This window comes from Pipistrellus kuhlii, unplaced genomic scaffold, assembly GCF_014108245.1.
Source record: "Pipistrellus kuhlii isolate mPipKuh1 unplaced genomic scaffold, mPipKuh1.p scaffold_m20_p_14, whole genome shotgun sequence".
Classification (NCBI taxonomy): Eukaryota; Metazoa; Chordata; class Mammalia; order Chiroptera; family Vespertilionidae; genus Pipistrellus; species Pipistrellus kuhlii.
Window position 1 is genome coordinate 41,932,985 of NW_023425449.1, and position 23,879 is coordinate 41,956,863.

Below are 23,879 nucleotides of genomic sequence, written 5' to 3' on the forward strand. Positions count from 1 at the left end.
GAGAGAAAGAGATCCTTCCTCCAGACTGGGTGAGAAAACACATAACAACATAATAGCTGTCCTCACAGCTTCAACACTGAAAGTCACACACAGTCAATTCTTGACACTATGATAGCATCTACACATTGACATTATAGTCAATCCACAAAAGAAAACAGTATCCACTTTGCTTATTTACTCTCCTTTGAGTACCTCTAAATTATCGTTATATAAATGTAGGCCCTCTTTCAGCGAGGAAACACAGATGTTATAGCACATTTCACTTTGTTAACATAATAAACAAGCTCTACAAATGAAAACTGGGGCTTGTGTAGTTTCTTTATGAGGCTGTCTTTTGGAGTGATGCCTGAACAACAGGTGGCTAGTCATTGGACTGACTGTAAGAAAGATACTCAAGGCCCCATAAAAATCTATCCTATCTAATAAAGAGGGAATATGCTAATTGACCATCATGCCCTCACAAAGATGGCAGTGCCCACAGCCAATAAGGAGGGAATAAGCTAATTGACTGCCATGCCCTCAAAGATGGCAGCGCGCAGTCCTCTCAGCCCCGCTGGGGCAGTAGGCACACAGCATGGCTGGTGCTCCATGCACCTGCCTCCAGAGTCCGGCCTGAGGCCCAGAAAACCAGGGTCAGCTGAGGCTTGCACTGCCAGCATTGGCAGCAGCAGAGGTGTGATGGGGGCATTGCCTTCCTGAGCTCTGGGTTGCCTCCTGCCCCTGAGGGCTCCCAGACTGTGACTGTGAGAGGAGGCAGGCCAGGCTGAGGGACCCCCCTCCGATGCATGGATTTTCATGCACCGGGCCTCTAGTATTTACATATAACATCTACACGGGTCCCTTTACACTTGCAGAAGTAATAATCCTATCAAGCCTTATCAAAGATCAAGCAATTAAAAGCTGTAATTATGCTAAACGAGAAAATGTAAAGAACTTTCATATCAGAATATATATTTTTTCCAAGTGCACATATTCATTCTCCAGAGCAGAACATATGGTCAGTAAATTTAAAAAGCCTGAAATTATACAAGCTATTTTCTTTAACAATCAGAAATCAATAGAATATGGAAATTAAATTTGCAAAATTCACTAAAAGTAAAAATTAATCAACATACTCCTGAATAATAAACAGATCAATTAACAAATCACAAAGAAAATACTTTGAAAGGAATGAAATGGAAAATACAGCATAGTAAAACTTATGAGATAGAGATAAAGAAGTGTTCAGAGGAATATTTACAGTTGTGGATGCCAATATTAAAAAAGAAAGGTTACAAATCAACCTCATCTTCTTTATTATAAAAAAGCAGAAAAATATGAGTAAACTAAACTTAAAGAGAGGAAAAGAAAGAAAATGACAAAGATTAAGCAGAAATACCAGAAATAAAGAACAGAATAACAAAAACAACAACAAAATTAATGAAACTAAAAGAAGGTTCCTTAAATAGATCAAGAAAATTTATAAACCAATGTTAAGATATGTACACAGATAATAATTTAATTTAAAAAAAGATGAAAAAAAAGAAAAAAGAAAATTTATAAACCATTAGCTAGTCTAACCATGAAAAAATGAGAGAAAATTAAAATGGCAAAAATCAGGAAGGAAAGAGAGGAAGCAATACCAACCTTACAGAAATCAGTGGTGCTATATGAAATTCTTTAAGGGAGTAATATGAGCAATTAAATGCCAATTATTAGATAAAGGAAATAAAATGGACAAATTCCTAGAAAGACACAAACTACCCAAACTGATAGGTAAGAATAGATAATTTCAATAGCAGAGTAAGAACGATGGGCCAGATACAGAAACTGGTGAGGGCAGAAAGCCTCGGATACCTAGCAAGGGGGAAACTGGGAAAACAAGAATGTCACCCCCAGGGTAACCTGTCCTTCCCTACATATCACTGGTCATGCAGTGTGGATCCCGGATCTCCCTAGCGATAACATCTAGGCCTCAGTTGTGTTTTAGCTCCAGGCCCAGAAAAGCAGCAAAACCTGATAAGTGACACCATGGATATCTCAGGACCATCTACACTGAGTGGCTAGATTATTATATCTGAATGTGTAATCTGGTCACTCAGTGTGTGTGTGTGTGTGTGTGTGTGTGTGTGTGTGTGTGTTGGAGGCCTGGTGCACGAATTTGTGCATGAGGTGGGTCCGGCCAGCCTGCCTAGGGGGAAGGGACATGGGCAGTTGGCCGGCCTGCCTGCTAGTCAAACTCCTGGTTGAGGGGACAATTTGCATACTAGCCTTTTATTATATAGGATATATACTGAATGGCCAGATTATTATGCATTCATAGATCATCATAATCTGGCCACTCAGTGAATAAATAAAATACTGTGCAATCAACGTGAAAAACCAAATGAAGTGCTAGTATAGCTGATTGGAAATATTTCTTCAGCAGTGAAGGAACAATGCAGAGGCTAGTAAGAGAGTCATGGAAATGAGGAGGCCCCCCTTGAGAAGGTGTGGTGGCTGAGAGGCTGGAGGGATATCAGCTGCAAAATTCCCTCCCCCTGGGAGTGTGGGGTCTCAACCCTAGGCAGGGATTCCAAACCTAAGCAGCAGAGACAGGAAGAAGAACCCACAGAGCACTGGGCAGAGGGAACCAGGGGGGTTCTGTGCACCTGGGAGGACCTCCCAGTGAAGGAGCGCTCCTACCGTGAGCAGCCCCAGCTCTAGAAGTTCGCTCCAGGCTCTGCCCACTGGAAAGGCTGTGCTGTGGTGTTTGGGTCCAGCAGAGGGGCCTCTGGAAAGCTCTACTTTCTTGCAGGCACTGTACGGAGAGCCCCAGTTACTGACTCAATTGTTTGGATTGGGGAAAGGGGGAAGGATTCTCCCACCTCGAGTGCAGGTTGAATCCCCTCCCCCCACTTGTAGAGCCTTTAGGGCTGCTCACCCTGTGGGGTAGCAGCAAGGGAAGCCAGGTAGATTAGGGATTTGGGCCCACATTGCGAAGAGCTGAGAGGACCAGGGGAGCTGGGAATCTCAGCCCCATGGAGAGACAGACCTGAGTCCTGTGTGGGGCTGAGTTCTAACCCCTCCTGCTTGGACTGTCGGCGAAGGCGCTGGGTCTGTGCAGAGCTGGGATTTTATCTCAGGGACTGCATCCCCCAGGGAGGCTCGATCAGGGACACAGATGGGTGAGTGCTGGCCTTTGGGACTGCACAGTGGAGAGGCTGGTCCGCGCTCCCTGTGAGCTCCACCAGGCAGCTCAGGAAGGAGAGGGAGAGCCCACTTCCTCTCCTAAGGCTGTATACATCACCTACAACAGGAGACTGCTTGCTTCAGCCTTGTGAAGTCCAGGACTTCCCCCTGCACACCCCAGCGCAGTTCTGGGGGAAAGGCGGAGCTGCTCAGAGCTGGACATTCCCAGTCTGGGACCAGAAGGAAGTGCTTAGCCCCCTCCTGTGGACTGGGACAGTAACATTCTCAACCTTTTCAAGTTGATGGGCAGTGTTTAGTTGTAAATCTGGAGTCTCTTTTGATCAATACTTCTCAGCCCAGGGCAACTGAAACTGCTCCTGCAGAGAAGACTGCAGGCTGCACCCAACTTGGTCCTGCAGCAAAGCCACCTTAAGGGGAACTACAGTTGGAGTTTAACACCCACTGGTGATAAACTCTCAGTAAAGTGGACACAGAGGGAGCATACTTCAACATAATAATGGCCATAATGACAAACCTACAGTCAACATGATACTTAATGGGTCAAAACTACAACTGTTGCCCTAAGATCAGGACTAAGACAGGGCTGTCTGCTTTCACCACTCTTACTTAACATAGTACAGGAAGTTCTAACCATACTACCACACTAGAAGAAATAAAAGGCATCCAAGTTGGAAAGGAGGAAGTAAAACTGTCATTATTTGCATATGACATAATATTGTATATAGAAAACTCTAAAGACCTATTGATATAAACTATATCTAAAAAATAAATTCAACAAAGTTGCAGGATAGAAAATCAGCATCCTGAAATTAATGGCATTTTTATACACCAATAATGAAGTATCAGAAAGTGAAACTACAAAAACAACTCCATTTAATATTGCAAAAGAAAAAAGTACCTAGAAATAAATTTAAGGTACCTAGAAATAAATTTAACCAAGGAGGTAAAAGAACTATACTCACTCATACTAGGTGTACTGGTTAATAATGGCAGATTTTGTAATCAAAGAAAACACGATAATTTCAAGAGAAACATCAAAAGTGCTTTATTCAAAGCAATGTCCACCGCTAGCTACACATTGCCCCATCTTTCAGGTAATTTGTGGATACGGTCCCGGTAGAACTTTTCTTGTTTTGAGGCAAACCATTCAGAGACCCAATTTTCCACTTCTTTGTACATTTTGAAGTGCTGCTCAGAGAGTGGCCCCTCCCCCTAGCCAGCCAGTCCCCTGATAGGCCTAGATCTCCAGCCAGGCCAAGGGACCCCACCCATGCATAAATTCGTGCAACAGGCCTCTAGTAATAATATAAAAAGACCCAAATCTTAAAATATTAATTCCTGGATGAAAAGATATTCTTAAGGCGCTGTCACTAGATGGACCATTTTAAAATCTAATGACACAATGAGGAAAGAAAGAGTAAGATTTCCTCACCAGCTGAGTATAGGGAGTGGACCCTTGCCACCCTGTATGGACAGGACAGGCTGCGGGGCCTGCTGGCCTCCACCAGGTCCCAGGCCTCTGCTCCCAGGACTACTGTCACAGTTTTCACCTTGTATTTCACAGTACGAGACACAAGGCCTCTTCAAATGACTCTTAAGAAATGGCCCACATTTAATATTTCCCTATTTGATGCTGAAGTGTTAAGAATAAAGTCTAATACTTAAAAGAATAACCTATTGTTGGACTCCTATAGCATTAATTTTCCTTCTTAGATGTCTTTCAGTGAATACATTTTAAAAAATCTGTTTAAATAATTTCTTAAATTAGCTAATAGTGGTGTTTGAGGCATTAACTTAGATTTTCTTATTTGCCATAGGTTTAACGTTGTTTATTAAACGTGTTTCTATAATGTCACCGCAAATGACAGCACATCTTGTAACTGCAGGTCTCTTCTGCGCCATGCCCATAGTCACCGCTCTTAAAGAACTAGCCGTCTGCAAAGCACGAAGACAGGAGAAACCCACGTCCCAGCTCCTCCATGAAGGAGAACAGGACAAGTACTGCATGAGAAACACTAGTTTAAAAAAGCAAACACAAACTACAAGGGTTCAAACACTGGAGAGAGCCCACACGGCTGGAAAGAATTAGGACGGACTTGATGAGAAAACGGAATCTGAGATGTCTTAAGTGAAGACATGCGAGGCAGAGTGAGGGGGGAAATACCAGGAATATTAAGCTGGTTCATTAACTGGCCCACAGAATAAATAACAGAGCAACAGAAAACAAACTTGGAAAAGCTGTATGAGGGAATCATAACGTGTACCCTGACAAGCAGTCTCCATTGTGATACACTGCAAGGAACTACCTAACAGTTTTGAGTAAATGAGCAGCAGGCCCAGACCAGGCTTCCAAAATGTATGTCAGGACTGCGGCAATGCCAGCAGTAGGACACACGAGGACTTGAAAAGAGAAGAACCCAGAAGTGGGTGGGTAGCCAGCTGGAAGTCACTGAGGGGTCCGGGCACGGAATGAAATGCACGGCAGTGAAAACAGAAGAGGAAACTAGTCGAGAGCCATTCTGCAGGGACAGCCTGTGAATGCTTAAGCACTGACGTGTCACTTCTGACCTGGTATTCCACGATAACCACTGAGCCAGCCAATCGCGAGGTGCGAGAGGTGAATTCATTAGGGCTGAAATAACCCGTGGCTGACCTGTTTCTCAGCGTGAGAGAGCTGACAGATGTCTGAAATCAACCCTGTGGCAGCGGAAGAGCCCGTGAGAAGCCTGTCTGATTTGGAAGATGCTGGTTTTACCCCCTGGGAAGGATAAAGTGAGGTGTGTGGGCAGCAGAGGCCACTGTCACGGCATCAAGTCCTGTTCATTCACACCGGCCTGAGGAAGGGGCAGCTCTGATGTCGGGAGGGGGGAGAGGGGGGGGAATGGTGTAGGGGTGGGGAGTGTTTAGCTATCCCGGCTTCACGTTAGGGAGCAGGCGCTATGTAGAGGTCACGGCTTTGACTCCTCCTACACTGTCTGGTCTGCTGTGGTCTGGTTTCTTTCCATCTCTTTGCAGACTGTTGTGTGCTTAGAGACCTTGATATGAAATTACTTAAAAAACAAAAGGCTCAATTCTGGGCCAGTTTAAATCTCTGCATGTCCATACCTCATACCCTTCCACAACACCAAGACAGAGGAGGACAATTGCTCTAAGCTCCATTTCAGTCCATTTTCTTTGCTCTTGGAAGCAGGTTTTGTGGCTTCCTAAAATAGAGTCTCTGCCTCAATGTTTTATTTTTAAATATTTTCAGACTTACAGAAAACATGTGAGAACGCTCCTGTACTCTTGACCTGGATTTGTGAAGGGTGAGCCTTAGATTACATTTGCTTTGTCACCCTCTCCAAATACAATGCACATTCGTATTACTGTGGTTCAGGCTGTTTCTTACTATTATTATTCTCGTGGTGAACCATACAGAGTAAATTGCAGACATTATAGTCATTTATTTTTTAAATTAAGACTTTACTTTTTTTTCAGAGCAATTTTAGGCCAGAGCAAAATTGAGGGGAAAGTACAAAGGTTTTCCATGTGTCCCCCGTTCCTACACTTGCACAGCCTCCCCCATTATCAATATCCCTTAACACAATGGTACATTTGTTATAATTGATGAACCTATATTAACACATCACAATCATCTAAACTCCATGGCTTACAATTGGTTCACTCTTGATGCTGTATATTCCATAGATTTAGAAAAATGTATAATGATTCGGAGTATTTTCACTGCCCTACATATTCTGTGTTCCTCCTACTTATCAGAGATCCCTTCACACTCCCTGGCAACCAGTGATCATTTTATTGTCTCCATAACTTTGTCTTTTTTCAAAGTGCCATGTAGTTGAAATCATACAGTGTGTAGCTTTTACAGACTAGCTTTTATCACTCAGTAAGGTTCTTCCATATCTTTTCATAGCTTGATAGCTTACTTTATTTTATTTTAATTTTTTTATTAATCCTCACCCTAGGATATTCTTCTATTGATTTTTTTTTTTTAATGGAGAGAGTGGAAGGAAGGGGGAGAGCCAAAGAAACACTGATGTGGAAGAGATACATCGATTGGCTGTCTCCACACAGTGCCCCAACCAGAGCCAGGGATCAAGACCATACCAGAATCGAACCCAGGACCCTTCACTCTGGAGACCGATGTTCTACCACTAAAGCAAACCACCTAGGGCTAGCTTACTTTATTTTAAAATGGAATAATATTCAATTTTCTAGATGTACTAGTTTTATTTATCTATTTGCCTACTGAAGGACATCTTGGTTGGTTCCAAGTTTGGGCAATTATCAACAAAGCTGCTATGAACAATAAATGTGTACCGTATTCCCTGTGCAGGTGTCTATTGTGTAGACCTAAGTTTCATTTAACAATAAATGTGTACCGTATTCCCTGTGCAGGTGTCTGTTGTGTAGACCTAAGTTTTCAACTACTTGGGTAAATACTAAGGAGCACGATTGCGGGACTGTATGGTAAGAACATAGTTAGTTTTGTAGGAAACTGCCAAACTGTCCATAATAGCTAAACCATTTTGCATTCCCGTAAGCAATGGAAATTTCTGCTGCTCCACGTTCTTGCCAGCATTTGGTGCTATCAGTGTTCCTAATTCTGGCCACTGGAATGAATGGGTAGCACTATTTCATCATTATGTTTGCATTTCCTTAAAGATATGATGTGGATGGAGTATATCTTTTGAAAAAAAAAATATATATATATATATTCAAAAGATATATATATTACCAACTGTCCCCAATGGTTTCCTTTACAGCAATTCTTTTTTAAAATCCAGGATCACAATTGTGTCTACCGAGTTTCCCCGAAAATAAGACATCCTCCGAAAATAAGACCTACTTACAGGTTTCCTTCTGAGAGAAATATAAGACATCCCCGAAAATAAGGCCCCCCGAGGCTAAACATGAGAGATTTGGTCCACTGATTCTGAAAGAAATGGAGTCACAAGAAATTCACCAGGAAATTCAGGAATTGGATTGTTACGATGATGTTCCAGAAGATGATGACATGATTGTCACTTAATAAATGAGTAAATTCTTGATTCACAGTTTGTCTGGTTTGTGTTGACAACTATCGTACTACCGTACAGTATACAGGTAATAAATTACCTTTATTTTCATTTAACAATAAATGTGTGCCGTATTCTTCTTCATGGAAAAATAAGACATCCCCTGAAAATAAGACCTAGCGCATCTTTGGGAGCAAAAATTAATATAAGACACGGTCTTATTTTCGGGGAAACAGGGTAGTACCAGCTTTTTAATACATGGTTTTGATTCTTTTGCTTTTCCATGTCCAGAACTATAAGACCATCTCTGATAGGACTATCTGTCCAGGGCAAGTGAACCTTGGGTGACTCAACAGTAGGAGGTACTGCACAGAAGAATAAAGGGCAATTGTCACTCCTTCCCTCCCCCAGTGTTCTGTTCTAACGGAAGGATAATGATGGTGATGAATTTACCTTCCGTCAAAGAGGAACTACACCCAGGACTACGGGGTTCACCCACCACAGACAGGAACGGCTGAGCCCACCGAAGGTAATCAGAGCCATCTTGTTAATCTTAACGAATTCACAGCTGCTCCAGGGAGCAGTAACAGAACAGCCTCCCCAGATGGAGTGCTACGGGGGACTGACTTATTTGACCACAAATTGACAATGTATATAAAGAACTTACAAGGCAAGAAAGCTCTCACCAAAAATTACCGTTATCTATCGCTGCTACTACTATTGTATCTATCAGGTTCGTGACTTTGGTGAAGTCACAGCAGAACTTCGATGTCCGTTCACTCATTTGGGAACTTCATTTAGTGACTTCTCTGTGTCAGGTCATATACCAGGCATTCAGTCTCTTTTCCCTTGTGGTAAACCCTTATATCCGCAACTACAGAAATCCGTTCTCGAAAACCAGTTCAATCAAAATGACAATCCCAGGAACAGTTTGCTAACTTGAAAAGGAAGAACAGACATTTTTAACAGGAGCCTCTACGTGGTAACGTGAGAGCTCTCTAGGAGAAACTCCAACTCCACCCCATGGCTACCCCAACATTCTCCTAAACGAGCTTCTAAGGATGCACATGAGCCGCCTGACTGGAAGGAGACTTAGGGTTTTACATCATGATTATATCACGCCTCAGTGACCTTACAGAGGCAATTGTTTGTTTTATTTTGGGTCATCAACAATTATGACAACTGGATATAAGAAAACCCTCTCCCAGAAAAATAGATACAGTTCACATAATCCCTGTTCTAGAGACAAAACCGTACAGCTAATCAGTTCCCTTGTCTCTGGAGCTCAGTTTTTCACTTGCCTCCTTGGTTAAGAATCTGTGCGGTCACCTATCTTAAACAGTCTGTCTGTTCCTCGGAGCTAACCATTTTGGGGATGGCAATCACCCCCGAAGGTCCGCAGAGAGAAACTACTTGGTACTAACTAACAAAGTTTTATCCAGGGCTTATTGGAATCAAAAGCAATGTGTTTGCTCTGTTTGGAGTATGGATTGGCTTCATAGCTTATTTCTTAGGCTGCTATTTTATATTTACTCTGTTGAATAGCAGGAAGTAAAAGTGGTAAAGTTAATGTAAGCTAGATGATACAAACTATAATAAAGTAAAACAACAAAGCACAAAACAAAATAAACAAACAAAAAGACTTATTTTAACAGAAATAACTGGTCAAAGATCTAAAGGTACAAAAAAATCTGTTAAAAAACAAAACAAGTTTAAATACATAAGAGAACACCCGCCCACACCCACACATACATGGTAAAAAGTCAAGTAGCTAAAGCTCTCTAAATAGGAACTGGCAGGGTCAAGGACAAGGAGGCCAGATCTGCTCATTGGCCCTGGGCGATGCCCCCCTCCAGAGAAACTCTGAGGGCCATATGGCTGACATGACAGCTAGAGGATAAGTAGTTTCATCTTCCCACACACATTCCCATAAGCCAGGCACTTGGCATTCATTTCTGATACATTTAGTTGCTGTCCCTTTTCATATTTTTAACACCCATTCCTACTGACAATCTACCTCTTAAAAATATAAAAAACAGAAACACTATTCAAACTGACATTCCTGATATTATTTATTACCCAGGAAACCATGAACGAAGTTTTATAGGGTTAGAGTTGGCATGGTGAGAATTACAGTTCTTAGTAAGGAAAACAGTAGAAAAGCCTTTTAAAAAATGGCTTCCCAGAAAAGGAAACCCTAGTACACTGCTGGCGGGAATCCAGACTGGTGCAGCCACTATGGAAAACAGTGTGGAGTGTCCTAAAAAACACACAAAAACACAGAACTGCCATTTGACCTACCAAACTCACTTCTGGGAATATAACCTAAGAATTCTGAAACATCAATCAGAAAGAATATATATACGCCTATGTTCATAGAAGCATTATTTACAATAGCCAAGATCTGGAAACTGCCCAAGTGCCCATCAGTAGATGAATAGATAAAAAAAAGTTGTGGTACACTAACACCATGAATACTATGAGGCTATAAAGAAGAAGGATCTCTTACCCTTTGAGACAGCATATATAACCTTGGAGATTATTATGCTAAGCGAAACAAGCCAGTCAGAGAAAAAAAAGTATCACATGATCTCACTTATGGAATCTAATAAACAAAATAAACGGACAAACAAAATAGGACCAGAGGCATGGAACAGACTGACAAGATCTCAAAGGGAAAGGGCTGGCTGGGTGGAGGGGAAAGAAGAGGGGGGGAATATGAGGGATGTCTGTAATACTGTCAACGATTTAAAAAATGGCTTCCCATGAGGATCCAGCTGGGGAAAAGGGCAAGCAAACCAGAATGGGGAGGTTAGAGGAATCAAGGGGCTGAGCCCTCCGCCTTGGTATCTCACTAACTTCCCTTCACTGTTTAAGAAGCATCTCCGAAAGCCAGGTCAGGCTTAGTGCCCACTGCAGTCCAGCATAACGTCTCGTACAACTCATCTCGCTTGTAGTTGCCTATTCATTACTCTTTTGCTCACCAGAGAGTAACTAGACAGTAACCTAAGATAAAACTTTGACCAAGTGCCTATGTGCCTTGTACAGAACAGATGCCCCATAATGTTGGCTGGACTTGTGCATGGAAAGGAGAAAGAAGTAGAGGGACCAGGAGGAGAGCCCATCTCTAGAAGAAAGATAATGAGAAATTGAGGAACAAACAGGAGCTTGAGGAGAATGAATCTTTTTTTTTTTTTGAAAATGAATCTTAAAGGGTAAAATGAAGGAAGGCAGAGATATCAATCAAATCATGATCTAGGCCTTGGAAAGTGAACAAGTGTTTGGAAGAAAATTTCAAAGGGTAAATGTAAATAGTGGGGAGTGGAGCTGCAAATTTTAGGGTCACAGTAATGTAATATTCTATTATAAATATATATGTATATAATATCTTCTTATAACATATCTAATATATAAATACTAGAGGCCCAGTGCACAAAATTCGTGCGGGGGTGGGGGATGGGGAGAAGAGGTCCCTTCAGTCCAGCCTGCACCCTCTCCAATCTGGTACCCCTCAGGGGATGTCTGACAGGCAGTCAGAGATCCCTCTCACAATCCTAGACTGCTAGCTCCTAATCACTCACCTGCCTGCCTGCCTGGTCGCCCCCAATTGCCCCCCACTGCCAGCCTGGTTGCCCCTCATGGCACCCCTGCTGGCCTGGTTGCCCCAGGCAGCCTGCTGTTCAGTCATTTGGTTGTCCTTCATTAACACCCCTTGCTGGCCTAGTCATAGGTAGCCTCTGTTGAGGGTGTGATGGTCAATTTGCATATTACCTCTTTCTTATATAGGAGGATATGGTATAAGACAGTGGTCCAAAGTTCTGTATATTAGTATTGTATCTTGCTACTTTACTAAAGTAAATTCTAATAATTTTTGGTGTTTTTTTAGGGTTCTATATAGTATAGAATAAAGTCACCTGCAAATAGTGACATTTCTATTTCCTCCTTTCCAATTTGGATGCCTTTAATTTCTTTTTCATTTCTGAATGCTGTGGTTAGGATCCCAATAGTGCACTGAATAATAGTGGTGAGTGGGCATCCTTGTCTTGTTCCTGATCTTGAAGAAAAGTTTTCTGTTTTTCACAATTGAAAATGATGCTAGTAGCTTGTCATATATATTCTCTATCATTTTGATTCCTTCCATACCCACTTCAGTCACAGTTTTTATGATAAATAAATGTTGAATTTTGTCAAATGCTTTTTCTGCATCTATTGAGATGATCATGTGATTTTTATCCTTGGTTTTACTGATGTGGTGTATCACATAGTTTTGCAGATATTAAATTACCCCACTTGATCATGGTGTACAATCTTTTAAAGTTGTTGAAATCCGTTTGCTAGTGTTTTTGAAGATTTTTGCATCTAGTTCATCGGGAATATTGGCCTATAAGTTTCTTTCTTTCTCGTGTACTTATCTGATTTTGGAATTAGGATAATGCTGGCATCGTAAAATGAGCTTGAGAATCTTCCCTCCTCTTTTGATTTTTTTGGAATAGTTTGAGAAGGATGGGTGTTATTTCACCTGTGAAGCCATCTAGTCTAGGGCTTTTGTTTGTTGGGAGTATTTTTTTCATTTTCATTATTGCTTCAGTTTTACTAGTGTAATCTGTCTATTCAGATTCTCTGATTCTTCCTGAATTAGTTTTGGAACTTTGTAGGTTTCTAGGAATTTATTCATTTCTTCCAGATTGCCCAATTTGTTGGCATCTAGTTGTTGTTGTTGTTGTTGTTTTTAAAAAATATATTTTATTGATTTTTTACAGAGAGGAAAAGAGAGAGATAGAGAGCTAGAAACCGAAGAGAGAGAAACATCGATCAGCTGTCTCTTGCACACATCCCACTGGGGATGTGCCCGCAACCAGAGTACGTGCCCTTGACTGGAATCGAACCTGGGACCCTTCAGTCTGCAGGGTGATGCTCTATCCACTGAGCCAAACCGGTTTCGGCTATCTAGTTGTTCTTATAGCCCTTTGTATTACATTGGTGTCAGTTGTTGCTTCTCCTCTTTCAATTCTGATTTTATTTATTTGGGTCCTCTCTCTTTTTCCTTGATGAGACTGTTTAAAGAACTGTCAATCTTGTTTATTTTTCCAAAGAACCAGCTCTTGGTTTCATTGAACTTTTGTATTGTTTAGTTATAATCTTATTTCATTTACACTTTATTTCATTCTGTTGGAATGTGGGGTGAGTTTGATGGATTACACTCAATTTACAATCTTTATACCCACCAGTTTTGAGATGGCAATGAAATAAAAAATACATGCCTGGGAGACCATAGCCGGAAAGAAAATTTTTAAACAGTGAAACTTTTGTTTGCCTTTCCAATCTTTACTTTTGTGATAAAGCGTACAGGTGGGCCAATAGGGAGGCTGCATTAGATATGAAGCATTCTATTCACTCAATAATGCTTAATGTTTAACCATACATTTATTGCTTTAACTGTATTGCTCTTAACAGGGATTCAAAGCTAGATCAAAACTGACTTCAAGTAACCACTTATGTTGTTAGATCAGAATTCTTATTCTGAAACCAGTGGTGTCTAACTTCTCTTAAGTAAATAAACCTTGCTTTAGACAGTGTTCTCTGGACCTAAGAAATCACACTGGTTCAGAAAGAGACCATAATACCTCTCATCTTAAGCACTTTACTTAATTTACATTAACATGTGTGATCCGAGGAAGCAATGCTGTATGTGAAACCTGTAATATTATGTCACATTATTTCACAATACTCTGTGGAGTTTTCACCTGACTTTTACATGACTTTCATATTCAATAACTATAAAGTTGAAGCCTCTGAAACACAGCCATTATTATGTCTCTGTCACAGAGAAATAAATGTTGAAACAATCAGTTTCATAGTGGACTATTTTATTCATTACTGATCCTCAGTAGCCTGTAAAAAGGCAGGGCAGATCTCACCTGCCAGGCTGCAAGCGAACATAAAGAGGCTCATCGAGATGATCAGAAATGCAGTGTTGGATCTCAAATTCTGGCCGGGGCAAGCTCAGTACGCTTTCAACCGAGCTCACTCAAATATAAAGAATCACTATTTCTCTTTCCCCCTATGATTTGCAAATATTTTTCACTTTCTATGGGTTGTCTTTTCACTCTCTTGATACTGACCTTTTATTAAAAAATGTTTTCAGTTTTAAGTTCAACATCTTAAATTTAATTTATTTTTAATTACTAGTATACAGTCTTGAGTTGATTGATAATTTTTGTATATGGCCTACCATTTCTCTTTTGCATGTGGCCATCCAATTTCCAATAATCTATTTCACCATATGTATAAGAGTTTATTTTTGGGCCCTCTATTCTATTCCATTGTTCTACATCTATGTCCTTATGCCAGTACCACAATGTTTTGTTTTTTTCTTTATTTTAATCCTCACCTGAGCATATTTTTCCCATTGATCTTTAGAGAGAAAAAAGGCAGGAAAGAGAGAGAGAGAGAGAGAGAGAGAGAGAGAGAGAGAGAGAGAGAGAGAGAGAGAGGGGGGGGGGGGGGAAAGATCAATGTGAGAGAGACACATCGACTGGTTGCCTCCCATATGTTCCCACAACAGGGGCTGGGGATCGAACCTGCCAATGAGGTATGTGCCCTTGACCAGGGATGAAACCCACGATCCACAGGCCCATGCTCTAACCATTAAGCAAAACTGGCCAGAGCCCATAATGTTTTAATTAGTGTAGAATGTTTTGAAATCAGGAAGTGTTAGTCCTCCAACTTTACTGCTCTTTTCCAAGGTTGTGTTGTTGGCTATTTGGGATTCCTTGATATTCCATATGAATTTCAGGATGGGTTTTTCTCCTTCTAGAAGAAATAGTGTTTAAATTTTGTAGGGATTACAGTCACTCAGCAGATTGCTTTGGGAAGTACAATCATCTGAAAAATATTAAGAATTCTAATTCAGGACATGGGAAGTCTTTCCATTTATTTGTTTTAGCAAATTTTCACTATATTCTTGGTTAAATTTCTTTCTAATTTTTTTCTTTCTGATGTATTGTAAATGAAATTGTTTCCAAAATTTTCTTTTTTGCATTATTCATTACTAGTATACAGAAATGCAACTGATTTTTGCATATTGGTTTATACCCTGCAATTTTGCTGAATTTATTAGTTTAAACTGCAAGTGACTTTTAGGGTTTCCTCCACATAAGATCATGTCATCTACACACAGAAATAATTGTATTTCTCCAAACTGGAGGTCTTTGCTTTGTTTTACTTGCTTAACTGCCCTACGTAGAATTTTCATTATGTTGAATGTGTTTGTAAAAGGCAGGCATCCTTGTCTTTTTCTGAGCTTAAAAAAAACAACTTTCAATTTTTCATTGAGAGTGCTGGTTTTTCATGAATGTCCTACATCAAGTTGAGGAGGTTCTTTTCTGTTTTTTTGTTTTTTTTTGGTACTAGTTCTCCTTTGTATATTTGGAAAAATTCATTGGTCATTGACTTTTCTTTGTTGAAAGATTTTTGCTTACTGAATTAATCTCCTTACTACCCTATTTCACCAAAAATGAGACAGTGTCTTATATTAATTTTTTCTCCCAAAGTTGCACTAGGTCTTTGATTTTCAGGGGATGTCTTATCTTTCCATGCGCTAGGTCTTATTTTCGGAGGATGTCTTATTTTCGGGGAAACACGGTAGTTATAGGCGTTTTCAGATTTTCTATTTCTTCATGAATAAGTTTAGGAGATTGTGTGTTTCTAAGAAATTGCCCATTTTACTTAAGTTATCAAATTTCTTCCCATTCAACCCTTATCCTATTCTTTTATAATCCTGTTTATTTCTGTAAAACCAATAATTATGTCTTTTTCATTTCTGATTGTAATAATCTCACTTTGGGGGGGCAGTCTAGCTAAGTGTTTGTCAACTTTGTTGCTCTTTTCAAAGAGACAACATTGCGTTTAATTGACTTTCGCTAATGTTTTTCTATGTAGTACTTTATTTTACTTATCTCCTCTCTAATTTTTATTATTTCCATCCTTCTGCTGCAATTGGATTTGGTTTGCCCCTCTTTTTAATTTTTTTTATAGTAGCTTAAGGTATACAGATAAGTTATTGATTTGCGGTCTTCTTTTTTAATGTATATGTTTGCATTTATAAATTTCCCATGCTGCACTGCTTTTATATAATAAGTTTAGGGGTGTTTTGTTTTCATTTTTGTTTGTCTCATGTTATTTTCTATTTTCCCTTGTGTTTCTTCTTCAACCCATTGGTTGTTTAAGAATATATTCTTAATTTCCATATGATGGATTTTCTAGTTTTATTCCATTGAGAATATAAGAGGTATTTTGTAGTAAATTTTTTTTAAATTTAAAATTCTGTGTATTTGTTTCCTAGTATTACCATAACGCCGATCCTTTGTCTCCCTTGGTCAAATCTGCTTTGTAACCTCTTATTGAGTTTTAAATTTTAAATTATTGTACTTTTTAACTCCAGAATTTCTCTTTATATTATGACTTCTATATCTTTACTTACATTTTCATTTTTTCATTGTTCCTGATTTCATTTTTTATGTACATTTTCTTTTCACTTATTGTACATGCTTAAGACGGTTGATTTCACATCTTTAACAAAGAATTCCAATGTCTGAGCTGCCGAATAGGCCATTCTTTTCTTCTATATATGTGTATTTTATAATTTTTACTGAGAATTGGATATTTTTGTTTTGTGGCAACTCTAGAAATTTAATTATTCTATTTCTCAGGGATTTCTGACTCTTATTTTATTAAAGGCTGAATTCATCCATTTATGACTTTTCATTCTATTTTTTTCAAGGTGTGTGTTCCTTGCCATATGTGGTGGTTGACATTTCTTCTTCATTGTCTCTGTGGTCAACCAATAAAGATTTTCTTAAATGCTTGGCTCCCAAAAGGGGGAAGGTATATGAGTATTTTTTATTCAAGTCTCCTGGAAACCATATAAGCGTGTGGGAGTTTAAAAATGAACACTAGCCTCTGCATTAGTCCCCCAGTGCTCAAAAGCAGCCCTGAGGAATCAACACACAACCCTAATAGATTGCCCACCCTAGCTCCAGCATTCTGAACCAGGGTTGTGGGGCTGGGGAATGTGGAAAGATAGCTGCCATCGATTTAAAGGCTGAAATTCCCCCAAACTTACTCTTAATCAAGGTCTTCCCCACCCTGCAAGTATTCATCTAGACTCCAGAGTTGTAAAATAGTTCTAAAGCAGACAGTTCCTGCCAGTGCAGTAGTGGCTTCGATAAAGGTATAGACTTCCGGAACTTCTTTCTCTGCCTTCTTTGGAGATATTACTCCCCTTAATTTCTTTTTTAAATATATTTTATTGATTTTTTACAGAGAGGAAGAGAGAGGGACAGAGAGTTAGAAATATCGATGAGAGAGAATCATCGATCAGCTGCCACCTGGACACCCTCCACTGGGGATGTGCCTGCAATCAAGGCACATGCCCCCGACCGGAATTGAACTTGGGACCCTTCAGTCCACAGGCCGACGCTCTATCCACTGAGCCAAATCGGTTTCGGCTCCTCCTAATTTCTTGACCCCACTCTTAGATAAGAATGTTTGCTAATATTTTAAAAAATATTATTTTAATTCATTTTTAGGGAAAAAGAAAGGGAGAGGGATAGAGAGATTGAAACATCGATGAGAGAGAAACATTATGGATCAGCTGTCTCCTACTAGCCCCTACTAGGAATCAAGCCTGCAACCTGGGCATACGCCCTGACTGGGAATTGACCGGTGACCTCTTGGTTCATGGATAGATGCTCAGCCACTGAGCAACACGGGCCAGGCTGTTTTGCTAATGTTTTATTTATAGGTTCACCTCTGTTCGGATTCCCTATATTGTAAATCATATTGCACATTCACAAGTTAGAGACCTTTGAGAACCCCCCGAGTTCAGAAACTGATCCACATTTTACCAGGTTTTCCCAGTTATCTGAGCACAGGAGCTTCTGGTGGTATTCCTGTGAGGACCTCACGGGAAAGTGTCCTGTGGGTCGCCAGCTGAAAGCCTGGCTTTCTTCCTCCTCATGTACGCGCGGATGCTTGATTTCCTTTTCTCCCTTCCCCTGATGTTTCCGTCTGTCCAGACTGTCATTATGGTATACTCTGTCCTTTTCACACTGCATTAGTTTTCTATTTATTTCCTCTCAAAACACCCTGTCATTTTGGAGAGAAAATTTGACTTTTTGGCTGTCACAACAGAAAGATAATCCCACACAACAAACAAAGCTCTATCTTTAGCATTGCTTTATTTCTAGTAATAAGAGCCAGCAATTTCTTCATTTCAAAGAACCCCTGCGGCAAACATAAAGCAGGAACAAACAGCTGAGAACAAGCACGTAGGCTCTTCTTTGGGCCTCTGGCACTTACCCAAGGCGCTGCCCTGAAAACTCAGGTGGGCTGAGCTTCTCTTCCAGCGACACAGTTTATTTCATGTTAGCTCAGAGCTCTAACTCACTACTGCTGGTGTCAAGAAGACACTGTTGACTATGCCCTCAAAATATGCCCCATGTCTCCCCATTTTACTACTCAGCATCATAACTCAAGCCAAAACTTGGAGGAGTCTTCCTTGTCTTTCTTTCACATACGCTATCAAACCCATCAGCAAATCATGTTGCTTCTGAACTCCAAAATATATGCTGAATTCACTGTTTACTATTCTAGTTGAAATCATCACCTTCACTTACCCTTGAGCTACCCCCAAAGCCCCTAAGGTGCCTTTACTCTGGCCTCCGACACATGGTTATCTTCCACAAACTCAAACTATGAATCAGATCACATCGTTTCTTCCCTAGACAGCAGGGAGTACTTAATGCTGGCTCTTCTAACACTGTACATAGTTCTCCATCCTCACTTGCTGCTGCTCCCGGTGCAGAATTTCCACTCCATCCATACATCCCAGCATGCACCCTTCATCAGGCCTTTTGGCTCCCTGGTCTTTGCTCATTCAGTCTCCGCTTGTTCAAATGCCTTTACAGTCCCCTCATGGTTCTTTTCAACTTAGCCTTAAAGCTTAGAGAATCCCCACCTCCCGGAGGCTAACCCTGACACTCTGTCCCATGCTTTCCTGTTTTAGAAAAATGTCTTGCAGGTCGTTTCATAAGAGTATATTAGTATTAGTATGAAAATAGTTGCCTCATTATTTTCATTGACGTCTAATACAGAGATACCATTACTAGTCAATCAGCCCCTTGGGAGGGACACATAGGTTACTTCAGACAACAACGCAGTGGATACATCATTTTCTATATTTGTGAGGAAGAGCTGTAAGATAACTTTCTATAAATATTATATGTAGTTGGATGAGAGCATGTCTTTAGAGTTTTAGCACACACTGTCATGTGGCACCAGTTTACATTCCCATTAACAGAGCATTAAGTCCCCGTTTCCTTCCTTTATCAACCTCAGTATTGATACTGAGCAAATTGAAAACTGAAAAAATGGTATTTATCATATTAATTTGCAATTCTTTTACTTTCAAATGGACTTAGGTATCTTTTCCTGTGTTTAGAAACATTTGTATTTTATTTTCTAAAAAATACCTGCTGGGGACTATTAACCTTTCTTCCCTCGGACTATCGATCTTAGATTATCTAGAGGAATTATGAAGCTATAAGGACCTACATAATAATTCTAAAAGTTCAACTTTACCTGCTTATTTAAAGAAAAGATATAACCTCTCCCCTGCAATGTTTTTAAAGATAGTTCCCAAGATAACCATGCCTGAGTTCTCACAGTAAAAAAATTCAACATAGCTTGAATACACATGTTTTACTGAGGTACAATACACTAAACCATAAACAGCTGTTGCATGTTGATAAAGAAGATGAAACTAGGACACACTGCAAAATCAAATACTGCCAATATTACTGGATTTAACCATAAACTTCCAGTAAGGACTTCCAATAACTTTCAAGAGCTGAATAAAGCAGCTGAAAGAACACAGGAATTATAGTAACAAGACCCTGGATGGGAGAAGCACGGTTAAGACAAGGAGAAAACTGCTCATTCATTCCCCGTCAAAGTTCTGTTGAGTGCCCTCAGGCCTTAAGAAGTAAAGGAGACAGTTAAAAATCTAGAAGCAGGAGACACACAACAAGCAAATGAGCAAATAAAAGTGGTAAACTGTAATATGTGTGATTGTGAAAAAAAAAAGGAGGAAAGAGGAATAAAGACTGTAAAGAGGGTTGTTTCCAACATTAGCTATGTGACACAGGGCCTCTTTAGAAGGTGACAGCTGAGTAAATGCTTACAAGTTGTAAGAAAACAGTAACCCATGCAGTCAAGTGGAGGTGGTAGGACAAAGCATCCCAGCATGAGGAGCAGCAAAAACCCGGGCCCCAAAGTAAGAGTAGAGAGTGGCATCGCATGTGAGGAGCAGGTGGAGTCCAGGGTGACCAAAATGGGACTGGGGAAGCCGAGAGGAACAGGAGATGAGATTCCAGAGCTCAGGAGGGGCTTTGACTCTGCGTGAGGTGGAGTGTGAATCCAAAAACCAGTATGATGGCTCACATATCCATAGATTTGCTCCTCTAGTCAGCTTGAGCAGAAATAGATGGAGGGTAAGGAAAGAGGCAGAGGGAACATTTAAGGGACTATTGCACTAATCCCCCCAAAAGTGATGACCTGGAAAGGATCATGGCCTTGAAGTAAAAAGAAATGCTGGACTTTGTATGGATTTGGAAGTGGAGCTGTTAGGAGGTTCCCATGGCTAGGAGGAGATGGTGAGGTGAGTGGAAAAGAGGTCTAGGACTGGGCCTGGCAGCAGTTCCGTACTGAGAAGCCAGGGAAGGCATGAGGAGGAGTGCAGGGGAAACAGGGAAACAAACCAGGAGCGAGCACTGCAGAAGGAAACACGGCTCTCTCACAAGAGCACTGGAGAAGCAATGTGGACAATGGGGAGGGAGATGCAGGGAGTGGGGGCTGAAAGCCTGAATGAAATGGCTCAGGAAAGGATGGAGGGGACAACCTGGACACAGTGTTTCAACAACACCCCGAGGCATGTGGTTATAAGTAAAGAAGCAGACTATACCAAGAGGAAGAGGATGTATGATCAAGAACATTTTTTAAAAAATTAAATGATAGAAAAATGATGCATGAATGTAGGATGATGGGGAATTTCGAAGAAGAGGATTAATAAGGCTGTATTCTTGAGTAAGCTACACAGGATGGCAGCTGGTCATGACAGTACTGACCACAATATTCTAGCTATGCAAACAGAAGAACAGATACATTAACTGCATAAACTAATATAATGGAAAACTAAATAGCAATGGAAATGAATATATAGCAACATGCAACAAAATTGATGAATCTCACAAGCATAATATTAAGAGAAAGTAGTCCAATGAAAGAGAATGCACATTGAATGACTACTGTATGATTCTATCAATTTAAAGTTCTCAAACATTCAATGGCGTCTACGCATCAGAAGTCAGAATCATGGTCACCTGGAGGAGCAGGGGGAGGTAGGAAATGGAAGGGGATATGGTGGTCGCAGGAACAAACTACAGTCTACTTCTTGGCAGGATAGGAATTACTATTTACTTTGTGATTATTCCTTGAAATGTGTATTTACGCTCTGTGTAAGGTCCTGCCTATATCTTACCATGTTCAATAAAAATGTATTAAAATTAAAATAATAAAATAAAGCAAGTTATCCTCTGATATCTTTAGCCTTAAATGGAAGAATTTAACTAGAGACTCATGATCATTTGCTACAGACATAGTAAAAGACGAAAGAAACTTTAAAAATTGCTGATAAAGTTTTTTAAATGAGGCTTCTGAATCTTTCCCTCAAAATAGGAATATTTTCTTCTTTTTGTGGTAAAAAAATAATATTCCATGCAGAAGAGAGCAAAAATGGTATCTTAAAAATAATTTTTCTAATCCATTAGTGACCATTTAAGCTCTTCAGATTAAACCCTCCAAACAAGCCATCGGAGACAAACCAGTGCTCCTGTTACATAACATCCTGGCTCCTTCCCCTGGCATGTCTCTATAATAAAGCGACAAAAATGTTCCAGATGACATTTTGACACAAATGCTTTAGAGACGAACTCACAGTTGGAGACTCCGGGAGCCCGTTCTGGCACTCACCAGGGAGGGTAGATGTGGATGATGTCCTGGGGCTGCCCCCGGAGATAGTGTGCCGTCTCCTTGGTGAAGAGAACCTTCAGGCCAGTTCCCGGGGCCTCCCCTGGAGAGGAGCCGTCAGCCTGCAGTCCCACTAACTGCTCACACATGGCAACCTGGATGGTGCACTCTTCATGCAGCTCTAGAATCTTCACAATTAACACACCAGATCTGCTACCTGGAAGGGAAAGAAAAAGCAAAAGGAAAAATAAAGTCTAAAAGACATGGTTCAAGCATAAATAAAGGGACATGACTAAAGAAACACGTTCAGATCGTTTTCTTCCTCTGGAAAAAATGGTCTGTATACTTTGCAGAATAAAAACAGACTCTAACATGCTCCTCTTTTTTTTTAAAGTTCAAAACAGCCTGCATGTTGCATTTAAGAAATATGAAGTATAGATTTCTATCATAAAGAAACAGTCTTATGCATACGGAAAACACAGACCCACTATTTCACACATCACAGGAAGTATGGGCACCTCATTGATCCTACTTTTTTATATAGTCCCTCAACCTCATTATCTGCTTCGATTTCCTACTTTCAAATGAAGCAGTATGACTGGTTAAAAAAAATAAATAGAAAGAAAAGAAACTAGATCACCTTCTTACACTATACACAAGAATAAACTCAAAATGAATTAAAGATTTAAATGTTTGACTCAAAAGCATAAAAATCCTAGAAGAAAACATAGGCAGTAAAATCTTGAACATTTCTTGCAGGAATATTTTTTCTAATATATTACCACAAGCAAGGGAAAGAAAATAAAAATAAACAAATGGGATTATATCAAATTAAAAAGTTTTTGCACAGCAAAGAAAACCATCAACAAAATGAAAAGACAACTCACAGAATGGGAGAGAATATCCAATGACATATCTGATAATGGTTCTTCAGAAAGATAAAAAAGCCTGACAACCTTTAAACACACTCATCAAGAGTATATAGGTATATAGGTAGCTAAGGTCCAATCATAAATATATCAACTGAAATCCTCCTAAGTGGGTTAGTTGATGAATTAATATATAGTGTGAGGACAAATTTCATGAATACTTACACAAAAAATACAATACAAGAAATGAATGAAAGCTATACAGGAAAGCACCAAGTGAACCAAATGTGGGAGGGATATAGAGGGGAGAAAATTTTCATAATATACTGTTGTACTAAACGTTAAGTTGATCCATTTAATTTTCCAAATATTGACCACATAGCAATTTGGGATTTTTTTCTCTATATTATTACTGTGTCTCTCTTTATCTTCACAGATATCCCAAAAAGCTAATCCATTGTCTTACTTTAAAATGTATGTTCTACTGATACTGTTTTCTCTCATTCAGGCCAAATCATCAAGTGTTCAGAGGATGCAATTTAAATGTGAGTCACCTGGTGCTAAAAAACAAAACAAAACAAAAACAAAAACAAAAAAACACAAACAATACATTCCTAAATCAAATCCAAGTGAGGTTTTATCTACGTGCCGTTTGCGTAACTGTTTTTTTTAAAATAAATCTTTATTGTTCAGATTATTACAAATGTGATCCTCTTCCTCTCCTCAATTGCTC

General features: G+C 39.9%; 1 protein-coding gene across 5 annotated transcripts in view; it reads right to left on the bottom strand.

The window, feature by feature from the left end:
* Window positions 1-23,879, bottom strand: part of SPIDR (scaffold protein involved in DNA repair) — a 244,793-nt gene that overhangs the window by 119,145 nt on the left and 101,769 nt on the right. For all 5 annotated transcript variants that reach the window (XM_036437422.2, XM_045581533.1, XM_045581534.1 and 2 more), the window contains one exon: window positions 22,281-22,494. In XM_036437422.2, the coding sequence (XP_036293315.2) occupies window positions 22,281-22,494 (214 nt within the window). The remainder of the gene's footprint in view (window positions 1-22,280; window positions 22,495-23,879) is intronic.